The sequence below is a fragment of the Brachycentrus maculatus genome, unplaced genomic scaffold (assembly GCF_059751285.1).
Source record: "Brachycentrus maculatus isolate JH-2025_06_01 unplaced genomic scaffold, ASM5975128v1 h1tg000418l, whole genome shotgun sequence".
Classification (NCBI taxonomy): Eukaryota; Metazoa; Arthropoda; class Insecta; order Trichoptera; family Brachycentridae; genus Brachycentrus; species Brachycentrus maculatus.
In genome coordinates, this window is record NW_028281166.1 from 284787 (window position 1) to 298205 (window position 13419).

At 34.8% G+C, this 13419-nt stretch overlaps 1 protein-coding gene across 1 annotated transcript in view; it reads left to right on the forward strand.

Annotated features, from left to right (window-relative positions):
• The window catches only part of GABA-B-R1 (gamma-aminobutyric acid type B receptor subunit 1), a 216228-nt gene that overhangs the window by 198640 nt on the left and 4169 nt on the right, over nucleotides 1–13419 (forward strand). The window contains exons 8-15 of the mRNA XM_088271038.1: nucleotides 73–200; nucleotides 1084–1225; nucleotides 2452–2602; nucleotides 3249–3489; nucleotides 5055–5262; nucleotides 6693–6949; nucleotides 7642–7779; nucleotides 8012–8135. Coding sequence (XP_088127164.1) covers nucleotides 73–200; nucleotides 1084–1225; nucleotides 2452–2602; nucleotides 3249–3489; nucleotides 5055–5262; nucleotides 6693–6949; nucleotides 7642–7779; nucleotides 8012–8135 — 1389 coding nt within the window. The remainder of the gene's footprint in view (nucleotides 1–72; nucleotides 201–1083; nucleotides 1226–2451; nucleotides 2603–3248; nucleotides 3490–5054; nucleotides 5263–6692; nucleotides 6950–7641; nucleotides 7780–8011; nucleotides 8136–13419) is intronic.

Consider the following 13419-nt stretch of genomic DNA (forward strand, 5'->3'; position numbering starts at 1 on the left):
CCTCAACCAGATAAGCGCAAACATAAGTTCGGTGCTCAGCTCATTGTCATAACTGTTCCCAATGCGTTTCAGCTTTCAACAAAACAATGGAGAGACTCTCCAAAACGGGCCGCAGCCTGAAGAACTTCACTTACACTGATAAAGATATAGCTGACAACATATATGCGGCCATCAACTCTACGTCATTCCTCGGAGTATCGGTAACTCATACACTTATGTTTAAATTACTAATAACACTTCATGATGAAAAATGTTTCACTTTGCTATACAAATGACAATAATCAAGTAAACTGAGCGATGCCCTATGAACCATACGTCCAGTACTTGAGTAGCAATACAGGTACAGTACTGTATTAACTTTTCAATCATGTTTTAACAAAATTTTGTTATTTAAAGAAAATAACACTTAAATAACACAGTTTTATTTCATTACACACGACTAGTTTCGAAAACTACAAATGTTGGGTGGAAAGTAAAACTTTTTATTAAAAGTATCTACATCTCATTCCACAAAGTTAAAGCAGAATCAATAAATAATAAAACTAGGTTACTTTTGATAATTATTGGAGTAATAATAAAAGTGTTCTTCAGTCTTGCATGTATTTTTTATATTTTCCTACAAAAGTTTTTCTTCAAAATCTTGTTCAGATTTCTGGGGTTCCACTGTACCACAAAGTGACTGCCGAATCAATCAATGATATTCAAAACGAATACAGATTATTACTACACTAGTTTCACGACGTCATCAGAAGGCAGAATGATTGTTGGGTAATATATCCAAAATAAAACAAGGTTTGTTGGATTGAATTCTACATTTATTTATGTATATGTTAATACGTATTAACATATACATAAATAAATGTAGAATTCAATCCAACAAACCTTGTTTTATTTCGGATATATTACCCAACAATTCAATATGGAATTCTACCGACTGTCTGCAGTTACAATAAATAAGGCAGAATGATTTTCTCAAATGTTGACAAATTTAAGTTCTATTTTAGCTAAGTTCATATTCTCCATATTATGGACAGAATCTAGCATGGCACGGGCTGCGGTGTAATGATATGATGTTGATTTCAGGGCATAGTAGCGTTCTCCTCACAGGGAGACAGGATAGCGCTCACGCAGATAGAGCAGATGATCGGGGGGCAGTACGTCAAGCTGGGCTACTACGACACGCAAGCTGACAACCTCACCTGGCTCAACAGGGAGAAGTGGGCTGGTGAGTTCGGACATTCCCCTAACACTCAAACTTCAAACACTCAAACTTCAAAAACTCAAAAAATAATGTCACCATCCACATATTTAATGATGGCACGGAGAAATGCAAAAGGACTATTACCAGATTGGTGAAATCAATTTCAAATTGATTTCACCAATCTGGTGGAGTCTTGAATTTTGTACCTTATGTAGCGCAGTTTAATTTCATTTTTAATTTTTCCTTTTAATTTTTGTCCGCCTCCGTAGTGTAATGGTCAGCTCGGCTACCATTCTGGAGATCCTGGGTTCGATTCCCAGGGGAGGGTCAAATAAATATAAGTGAGTTTTTCACTCTAATATTTATTCAATATTACCTTGGACTAGTACCTGAAGCGGAGGGCTGATCACCTTTCCTTCATGTGTTAACGATCAAGATAACACTGCGTTTATATGATGCAGTGCTCTTTGAACCATTGGGGTGCGGATAAGGGTTTGAATGAATTAATTTTTAATTATAATTTTTATTTTTATTTTTCTTACTTTGTTACTTTTAATTGTTATTACCCTTTTTTACAAACAAATTTCTATTCTGTATATATGTGTTTAGCCTGCATCTTTATTGTTTCTGTAAGCTTGTTGTGTTCTCATCTAATTGATGAAAAACATTCAAACAATTTGTATTGCACTGTATTTTATTTATTGTAATATGTTTTTCATTATTTGTGAACCATAAATAAATAAAATAAAATAAAATAGAATAATAGCCACGTATTGTACAATATAATGGACTTAGAAATAATGATTGCATCACAATATTGTAATCTCCCTGTTTTATGTCACATTTTAAATGGAATTGTATGATAATGTTACATTATTCGAGTACAATCTTATGAGAAAATCGACAAAAAGTTTTCAATTATGTTTAGGTACCTATCTACAAAAATGGCGCATCTTGCTCAGAGATAAAGAGAGTGATGTAGTCATTTAGAATCATTCATGGATACCAAAATACTTAAAATTAAGTGTGATATTTTATTCCTTGCTTACAATGTACATGGTAAACACATTTTTCAAAAGGATCGAGTAGGATACTTGTGAGGTCGGCTTTTAAGGTAAAGTCTAGAGTCATGTCTGCAGTGTTACTGTTGTGATGAGAAAACTACAAACAAACGTATGGAAAAGGCCTTCCATCTCGATTAAGTGTATGATTATCAGTTCTTGAATAAAAAAAATACTATTGAATTCCAGGAGGAAAAGTACCACAAGACCGGACAATAGTACGGCGGGAGCTGCGCCTCGTGTCGCTACCGCTGTTCGCCTGCGTGAGCGCCGTGGCGGCCGCCGGGACTTGTGTGGCTATAGGACTCATTGTCTTCAATGTGTGGAACAGTCATCGCAGGTAACCTCATATATTTATCTTTCCTTCAGCAGTAAGTTCTGAACACATGAAGAACAAATGGCTCTTACGTAATTATCTGGTATATATTTTTCTTTGTGTTCCTAGATGTTAGGATTATAACGCAACTCTAAAAGAAGCTTGAAGACCATCAAAAGCAAGTCAATGTTCCATCTGCGCCTTAAATTTGTGATGCTGAGCATACCTAAAAGGAACAACGATGAATACTTCAATAAGCAGTATCCAATGTATCTGCACTCCTTCTCTTCTAACTCTCCTCTGTTGATCGAATTTCCATTGATGAATCTCCTCTTTTGAAATTGTAATGGTATTTTGGTTAGGTTAGGTTAGACTTCCATCTTTTATTTACATAAATTATTGTAGTTATATTTACAAACTTTTATAACCATTAATTTATTTTTACGCCATTTTTGTAAAATATATGTCCTTGTTAACAAATACATACTGGATTTGTTAACAAGAACATACTTATTGCTCCTCTTTCCTTTAGGAGGATTTAAGATTCTTCAGAATCTTTTATCACTTTTTTTAAGAACACTTTTATCTCCTGATAAAGAGTGCGTGCGTTCACCCCTTGCGAACCACTTTTAGTTTCTGACTTGTACTATTCAATTTGTTCCTCTTGCAGGGTGATTCAATCGTCGCACCCGGTGTGCAACACCATCATGCTGGTGGGGTGCGCCATGTCGCTGGCGGGGCTGGTGGCGCTGGGCGCGGACGGGCGCTTCGTGGCGCCGGAGGGCTTCCCGGCCGTGTGCCAGGCGCGCGTGTGGCTGCTCAGCCTCGGCTTCACGCTCGCCTACGGGGCCATGTTCTCCAAGGTCTGGCGCGTGCACCGCTTCACCACCAAGGCCAAAGTCGACCCCAAGGTGACTCAATAAACATGCTTAATATTTACCCATATCAATCTTCGCATGACTAATCTTCATTTACATCATACATATACTGTCCATCGGATAAAAAAATAATGGAACTATCCAGACTCCCCCACATCCCACGGTATGGCCAACCTATGGTAGACGACTCCCGGGCAGACTACCAAAGAGATGGATCGACAGCTGAGAATCGACATCGCAGGAGGCTTATCCCTCTTAAATACACCAAGAAGAAGAAGAAGAAGAAGAAGAATTTTATGTTGGCTATATAGTAAAGACAATTTTTTACTATTTCTGTATTATTTTGTATGTATTTAAAGAAAATCTGTAATCTTATGTGTTTATTCAGAGGGTGTAAAGTTGATCCGCCACCATGGTGTAGTAGTTACTGTGTTTAGCTACCATGCTGGAGGTACCGGATTCGATTCCCAGGGGGGGGTTAAAAATAAATATAAGTGATTTTTTACTCAAATATTTATTTAATATTACCCTGGACTGGTCCCTGAATCGCAAAAGTGATATCCTTGCCTTCATCTAAGTAAATATCAAGATAACACTACGTCAATACGATGCAGTGCCGTATGCAGCATTAGGTGAGAAAGAGTTAGAAGAAGGTACTTCTATGTTATGGAAAAGATAGAGTGATAGAGTTGAAGGATGATTTGTGTTGCAACGAGAGCACGTTTCTTTATATTTGAGACTATTCAAAGTGACTTGTAAATAATTATGCACTTATAAATAAAGTAAATTCTGAAGAACGATTAAAGTATAACTTGATGCACTGATTTTGGATCACTTTATGAAGTTTAAGTTTTAATCGTCGGTAAAGTACTGCTTGAGTAGCTATGTCAGCTACTTTTAACTTATTTATTGTAACTGCAGACAGTTGGTAGAATTCCATATTGAATTGTTGGGTAGTATATCCAAAATAAAACAAGGTTTGGATTCAATTCTACATTTATTTATGTAAATTGCTCACTCCTTTCAAGAACGTCATTAATCAAAAAACTTGATTATTCAGGAGAACGTTTTTAAAGTTTCAAAATATAATACAATGTATTAAAAATAAATATCGAGCCACTTATTGAACTTTTTACTGTGCAACAGATCTTTTTAGGTAAAACTTGAAGGTCTTTTCTCCATTTAAAAAATATTCAGTATATTTAAAAAAATAATTAAACAATACCATTTCTTCAAAATGCAAAAACAACACTTTTTGCCCTGTAGCGGGTAAATATTATGTTAAAAATATGCCTCTTTTCCTGGGATATAGTACCTTTTCTAGGCATTCCGAAAACATGCACAACTGAAAATTGATGATTTTTTATTGATGACGTTCTTGAAAGGAGTGAGTTAATATGTGACTCGTTTCGTATTCTACTCAACAATTCAATATGGAATTCTACCAACTGTCTACATTTACAATAAATAAGTTTAGAGTAGCTGACATAGCTACTCAAGCAGTACTTTACCGACGATTAAAACTTAAACTTCATTAAGTGATCTAAAATCTGTGGTTTAATAATCAGTGCATCAAGTATAACTTGTCGATTTTGCAGAAAAAAGTGGAGCCGTGGAAGTTGTACACGATGGTGTCTGGTCTGCTGCTGGTGGATGCGGTGATCCTGCTGTCCTGGCAGCTGCGGGACCCGCTGCGCCGGCGCGTGGAGCAGTTCCCCCTGGAGGACCCTCCCTCGGCGCTGGACGACAGCAAGATCCGCCCCGAGCTGGAGCACTGCGAGAGCGAGCACAACACCATATGGTTGGGTGAGTGCTACCACAATCTGGGATTTGTGAACTTATACTGGCAAAAAACGTCAATTCTGAAATCCCCGTTTGAATAATCCCTCTTATTTAAAGCTTTAAGCCTGAATAAAATACCCGCTATTAAACTTAAAGATGAAATTACTTTAAAACTACATATATGACATTTTTAACTACTTATTGTTTTTTTTCTAGTTTATGGAACGTTGAAAACATTATAATATGCATCATTGAGTCAAAATTACGATATAATCCTTTTTATTAGATGGGAGTTCCATTTATTATTTTCCTTGCTTATTGTGTACAAGGTTTATAGATACATTAGTGGATTTTTATTTCTCCTAGCTAAAAATGTGTTTTATTTTAATCTGTGTTGGGAACAGGAAGGCTAAATTAGTGTGAGCCAATTAGGAACTTCTCAGCATTTACTCATTGCTGGGAGAAAATTGTTGACTATTGTCAACGGGCCTTCCGTTCCACTAGAAGAGTTCGGCATTTTGTGTCCTAGTTTGGTTTATGGTACCAATGACCTTTACTATTTTTATCATGAACGATACCACATTTCATTGTCCTACTGTCCTAGCAAAGAAGACTCTCTGAAGTGAATGGATACGTTTTTTTTTGTATTCTAAAGATCAGATCATACGTAACTAAGTATAGTCACATTAATCCGAATGCTATCCGACATCGGGTCCGTGATAGTTTATAAGGAACTCTCTTGAGAGGTGGTATCATATATGATAAAAATAGAAAAAGATACATTGATACCATAAACCAAGCTAGGGACACAAAATACCGAACCCTCTTCTAGTGAAACGGAAGGTCTATTGACGACATTCAATGGTTTTTTCCCAGCAATGGGCAACTGCTGACAAGTTCCTGACTAGCCCACAATAGATTATCCCTCCTGTTCCTAACACAGATGATGTAAAATAAAACTTTTTTTAGTTAGAAGAAACAAAAATCCACATAATGATCTATAAACTTTATACATTATAAGCAATGTAAATAATAAACTTCAATCAACTCCCATCTAAAAAAATCAACCCAGATTATGAACGCTGAAATAGATATCTGAGCAGATATCTATTTCAGCGTTATCGTCTGGGTTGATTTTATTTTTACATAGAGTTTAATTTATTCTTTAACTGGTTTATTATGTACAAGGTTTATAGATCGTTAAGTGAATTTTTGTTTCTTCTAACTAAACAAATAAGTTTTACTTTAATCTTTGTTGGGAACAGGAGGGATAATCTAGTGTGGGCCAATAAAGAACTAGTCAGCATTTGCTCATTACTCGGAAGAAACCATGTATAACTCCTCAAGGGAAGCCGGACTGTCAACTGAGCAGTTATAACATAATTGCTTACAATATTTCCATTTTTTTAAGATAGGATGTACAACAACTCATGAAGTTACCCTTTGGATTGCAGGCGTGATGTACGGCTACAAAGGCCTGGTGCTGGTGTTCGGGCTGTTCCTGGCGTACGAGACGCGCTCCGTGAAGCTGCGGCAGATCAACGACAGCCGTTACGTCGGCATGTCCATCTACAACGTGGTGGTGCTGTGCCTCATCACGGCGCCCGTGTCGCTGGTGGTGGCGAGCCAGCAGGACGCCAGCTTCGCCTTTGTGTCGCTCGCCGTCGTCTTCTGCTGCTTCCTCAGCATGGCGCTTATATTTGTGCCCAAAGTGAGATCATTTATCTTTAAACAAATTATATTCATTTTACTTTTTTAGTACAAGACAATTATGTGTCAACTAATGTTGGATTTATATTTTGGCTCCAACAGAACATATCTCGTTTACGTATATCCTGTAGTTAAAGCGTAACATGCCTTGTGATGCTACTCGCTACAAGGACCCAATGTGTGAATTACATAGTGCTTATTAACATTTTTACGTTTTTAAATAATTTTGTAACAGCTTCGGTCATTTTCCTATTAATTGGGGAAAAACATATGTTTCTAAAAAGATAATCTCATTGTATAGAATCTATGAGTTTCTTTATCTAAATACTTTTTGCAGTTTTCATTTAGATAGACAACGCAATTTAATTGGAATCTTTAATTGTTATTTTCCATGTTTAATTGTTTAATGTCAATCCATTATATTAAAATGGGAAATGGGTCTTAAAATAACCAATCGTCAACTGCAAAACAAAAAAAAATACCTTTAAATTTTACTGATAAAAGTGGGTAAAATTTTAAAACTTAAACGAAAAAATCAGGAAATAAACATAAATCCGGAAAATTGAATACCATACACATTATAAAACCCGTTCTGTCCTTAAATAAGACCTTTTTTACCAACTCGTAATAGTTTTATGGTCACATTGTCACGAGAAGCTACTGATACAATCATAATACCCGTGATTTATATAGGTGATAGAGGTCATTCGTCATCCAAAGGACCGAGCAGAGTCCAAATACAACCCAGACGCGGGGCAGTCGCGAGAGGACGAGGAGAGGTACCACAAACTGCTGGCAGAGAATGATCAATTGCAACAGCTCATTTCATCTGTAAGTTACACTTTTCTCTAGAAAATAATCAAAAATAATCAAAAGTATTTTTGTGCATTTTGTGAAGAGTCCCAATTACTGATGGTTCCTGAAGGATCTTCAGTCTAAGGTATGCGTAGTAACGCATCCAATTATTCCGATCATTTTCCTAAGTATCCATGTTTTTACTCTATACAATGCGACGAAGAATACCAGCTTTTACTATTTTAGACTTCTTTATTCGGAATTGCAGAAAGAGGAGAAAATTCGCACTCTAAAGCAGAAGATAGCGGAGAAGGAGTCCGGTCGCGCGGGGTCGGGGTCGAGCGCAGCGGGCGCCACCACCATCCTGGCCACGCAGCACGCCATCACGCAAGGTAACGTGCTGCACATAGCGCCCGACCTGCCCACGCTCACCTCGGACTACGCCACCATGACCTCGGAGCTCGTGTCCGAGATGGAATCGTGCGGCACGCGCGCGCGCTCCGTGCAGTCGGACGAGCTCTCCGAGTCCTACCTGTAGCGCGAGCCTCCCTGGGGCCTGGCGCTGGCCTGCCTGCCCGAGGGAGACTGTCCGACCTCGCCTTCCTTGCCTGACCTGACCTAACCTAACACGACCCTAACCTGACCTAACACAACCTAACCTAACCTATCCCGACAAGTTTCTGTATAAAATTGCGTTCATTTGCTGACTGATAGGGTGCGGACTCGCAGTAGCGAAGAGTTTCTATTATACTTAAAATAACGTTGTTCACAGTCGCAAGTGCTCATATGCACGACACTAACCTAAAGAAAAGAAGTCCAACTAGAAGAGAGCGGTCTCGATGTGAATCCACCACCTGACCTTATTTGCAGGCCATATCAAACTTATCTTCCATCGCTTAACTTTACAAAACTCACCTAACCTAACCCTGCCTATCAAAGTTCTTACACAAGTAATTAAATTCATTTTATAATTATAAAATGTTAAATGGAATGTTATTTCTGGAATTTTATGTCCGTTTAAAAAGTGATATTGCAAGTTAATTGTAGTTAGATTAGGTATTGGAAATGTGTGTTTAAGTTAAGGTTTCTTAAACCTAGTGAGGTTTCAGGTATTCAGTGAGATAATGTGAGGTAAGGTAGGTTAGGTAAACTGTCCGTAGATGTGGAGCTAGATATATTGACATGGGCTTTCCTTACTTTAAGTTATAGAGAAATGTAAGGTTAGGTTAATTGTAACGTATAAAGGAGGATTACCTCTATACAAATAGAGGTAATCCTCCTTTATACGTTACAATTAACCTAACCTTACATTTCTCTATAACTTAAAGTAAGGAAAGCCCATGTCAATATATCTAGCTCCACATCTACGGACAGTTTACCTAACCTACCTTACCTCACATTATCTCACTGAATACCTGAAACCTCACTAGGTTTAAGAAACCTTAACTTAAACACACATTTCCAATACCTAATCTAACTACAATTAACTTGCAATATCACTTTTTAAACGGACATAAAATTCCAGAAATAACATTCCATTTAACATTTTATAATTATAATGTTTACACTTTAAACTTTACAAATTTAAGATGTATGCAATAATGTTATTTGGGATCATTTCTGTACAATAAATTAACATCCAGATCATATGACGAAATGCCCTACCAATAAGTCACATATCTTTATTACGTAAAAGTAAGAAATGGAAAATAAAATAAAAAAAATATTTTAATCACTCGCATTATTCCGCGCTTTTAAAATAACTATTCATTAATGTGAAATTAATAAAACAGCAGTTTGACGATGTGAGTAATAATGAAACCTGATCACAGGTAAAATAAATTAATTGGAAAAAACTATACAGTTCGTGTTTTAATATAAAATACAGTCCACCAAAAAATGGCACAAGAAATTTTTAAATAATTAAATGATAATTTGATATCTGCTTTACATCATAATACATTATATAATCCAAAGTAACCGACAAAATCTATAAGACAAATTTACATCTTTACATCATGCATTGATGAATATCAATGATAAATATCAAAGTGATGTTTTCATCTCAAGGTGCCATAAGGATTGCCTTCCATCTAAATTCATTTCATTTTCCGTCAATGAGAAATCACAAATGTCAATCACTTCAATAACCCCCGCGATGATCAATCTGTCAACATTCGTAAAATCTATATTTTTACAAATGCTAACAAGCGTTTATAATAAAATTAACTTCATTTGTACATTTGTAATGCTCTGTAAAGTGTAAAAATATAGCACATAAACATTTACAAACATATTTTATAATAAATAATTGAAATGTTAAAATAAATTATAAAAAGTTGTATTAATGTAAAATAAATATTAGGAAATACGAAATGTAGCCTAAAATTATAGTATATTATTTCGAGAAATAAAAATACTTTGTATTCTGATCCACTCACATTTTTACTAACCAACTAGTTTCGGCAACAACCTGTTGCCCTCCTCAGGGTTTCATTTATTACTGAAGATATTTTTATTATTACTGAAACCCTGAAGAGGGCAACAGGTTGTTGCCGAAACTAGTTGGTTAATAAAAATGTGAGTGGATCAGAACACAAAGTATTTTTATTTCTCGAAATAATATATCAATATGATCCACAAAGTTAATGCTTTCAATATTCAAAACATTAAATTCTAGTCATAAACAGTAATTTAATACAAGTATTGACGATAATACCAACATTTTATTTTACATATTGATGTTTTTAGATTCATAATATAAATATTTTTTAATTGATTGATGGATTTGTCAATTTGTTATCAGAGATGTGATTATATTTAATAATAGCATTATTATTACGTATTAAATTTAATAAGGAAATCATTTTCTGTAGGCGTAATATAAAAGTTAGTTAGATTTTGCATGCTGGGTCTTGTTACTATAATTATGAAGTTTGGACTTAAAATTAAGAAAAATTCATCTTAAAATTCAGCAATTAATCATAAAAATAAGCTACCTAGGTTTTAATAACCGTCCAGACGTGGACAGCATTATTCTGGGATATTATGTCGTGTGTCGTCCATATTTCTTGTCGATCTGATATTTCTAATCATTACATCATCAAGGCTGATGTAATGTGCTGTACCCACTTGCTAGACGCATAGCATTGTAACCCAAAATAATGCTACAATGACGTTAAATATTATTGATGCAGGCGGTTATAGGAAAAATGTATGAAACAGCACAAACTATAATTAGGTATTTTAAATTCACATAGGTTTTACTTAGGCTTTACTGTGTTTTGAGTTTGGACAGCCGAATTGACAAAGTAGAATTTAAACATAGGGTAATGTAACACTTATAAGTAAAAATAAGTAAATAAAAATAAATTCAGTCTCAAAACGGTGTTCTTGCATTAACTCTACTAGCAGGAACATACATTTAAAATAATATTGGCAGTATTTTTATGGCATAAACAAAACTTCAAAACGTCCAAATCAGATCATATTCACATATGAAATCCAATAACTGAGGAAAGTGTCAACAATAACCTTGTTTTTACTCTATAAGTTCTTTGAACCAATTCTTTGAATCCATTAATGAAATTGGGCGGGTTATAACCGGTATTAATAAATAAATGATACATAAGTCGAAAACATTTATCATAATCAATCAATAATGTTACTATCTAAATCTAGTAGACAATGTTCCCTGATAATTCTTAATAGATCGCGCTAATCAATAGCTGCTCCTATACACATGCAAATGTTTTTACAAATGCATGCGGCATATTCTCAGTGACGGCGAAATATTATGTCTGTTAGTACATATATGTTTATACTGCGACATCACACCACCACTCAAGAACATAAATAGGCCAGTTCTCAAAATAGGTTAATTATTGATTTTTGGGGTAGTGAAACGGTAATAAGGAAAACGCCTTACACAGCAGGTAGATACTAAACAATTTAAATTTATTCAAAATGTGATTACATATAAACATATATTGTAAATAATTTTTTTTATCATTATTCTCTCCCATCAAATGGCCAAAGAACTGAAACTTTCTTTCCTTTACAGCGTCTTTATATTCTCACCCTTTTTCTTGCTTCTTTGTTTCCAACACTCTCAATCCATGATGAAGCTTTCATATATTGTAATAGTATTATTTATAATACTATAATGAAAATAACGAAACATAATATAACTTTAAAATATAAATGTGACAATCGGTGTTTTTAAGTCCAATTTTATATAAACAAATAATATAGCACTTTCCATACGTGTGAGCACATTAGGATCGTGATTTATATTTCCAACTCTTTTTGTGAAATATAGTTGGTTAAATAAATCACTCATTTCTTCCTACACCATTTCACACCTTTTATCTGATAAATATAATTATTAACATATTACGTAGATTATGAATGTCACCTAGTTCTAGGGTTTTCCTTGATAACTACTAATACATGAAGAGCATATATTAATTTAAATGTACCAACCCGTGTGCAAATTGAACTGATTAGAACATTCAGTATATATTAAGTAAACTTAGGTAATAAATCAAGAAAAATATCGGTGTCTACTCGCTCTTACATATGGTACATCCTTTCTAACAGTTCCGTTACACACGTGACATATGCTACTGATGACTGCCCACATTCTACTCAAAGATATTAGTTTTACCCGACATTGTCGCCTCACATAAACCTCCTCATGGTGTCTGCCTCTATAGTGTAGTGGTTAGCACGTTTGGCTATCATACTAGAGGTTCAGAATTCGATTCCCAGGTGGAGTCAATTTAAAAATTAGTGATATTTTCTCTTTAATATTAATTTCCTACTACCCTTGACTGGATGGACCCGAAGCGCAGCTTGACGTCTTACCTCCATGTTGTTAATGATTAAGACAACACTGCATCGATACAATGCAGTGCCCTATGCACCATTGGGTGCGGCAGGGTTTAAAAGAAGATCTTGGTTACGCTGATAAATTCGCTATTTGACTAACATAAGTATAACTTATTCTTCTAACCCATACCCAAAGTTGCATGGAGTACTAGTATTATAAACTGTAGGTAGTGATAATTTGATTAAGTAAGAAAATGAATCTTTCGCTTCAGTTGACAGTACTGAGAAAGTTATTATTAAATATTAAGAGAAAAAATCACCCAACCAACAGAGAAAAACAATATATTAGAGGATAAAACAACAACTACATAGCTATTTCCACTTTTATATTTGACCAGTTGGTTAAATTGGAAAAAGCCATGTTTTCTCATTTGTATACAATATAATAAATTTAAGAAAACCAATAGTGTATAATTTTGTGTACAATTATCTATAGTTACCCTTCCTCACTTCTGTTACCTCCACAATATTCTAAATATGTAATAATCAAAATTTTATAAATGATATATTGATGTTATCTCAATAACTTACTAATATACAATGTAAAAATATAAATACAATGAATAAATTATGTGTGTGTAATTTGTAGGTTATACTGTCTCACCCTACAATCACTACGAGAACCTATTGTTTAGTAATGTATTATAGACTCCCTTATAGATTAAGTCATTTTACTGAATAATAGGTTCATTATATGACCTAAAAAATGCAAAACACTGTTTAATATTTAAGTTATTTAAAAATATATTGGTATTTTTCAAAACTCTTTTGCATCCAAAATAT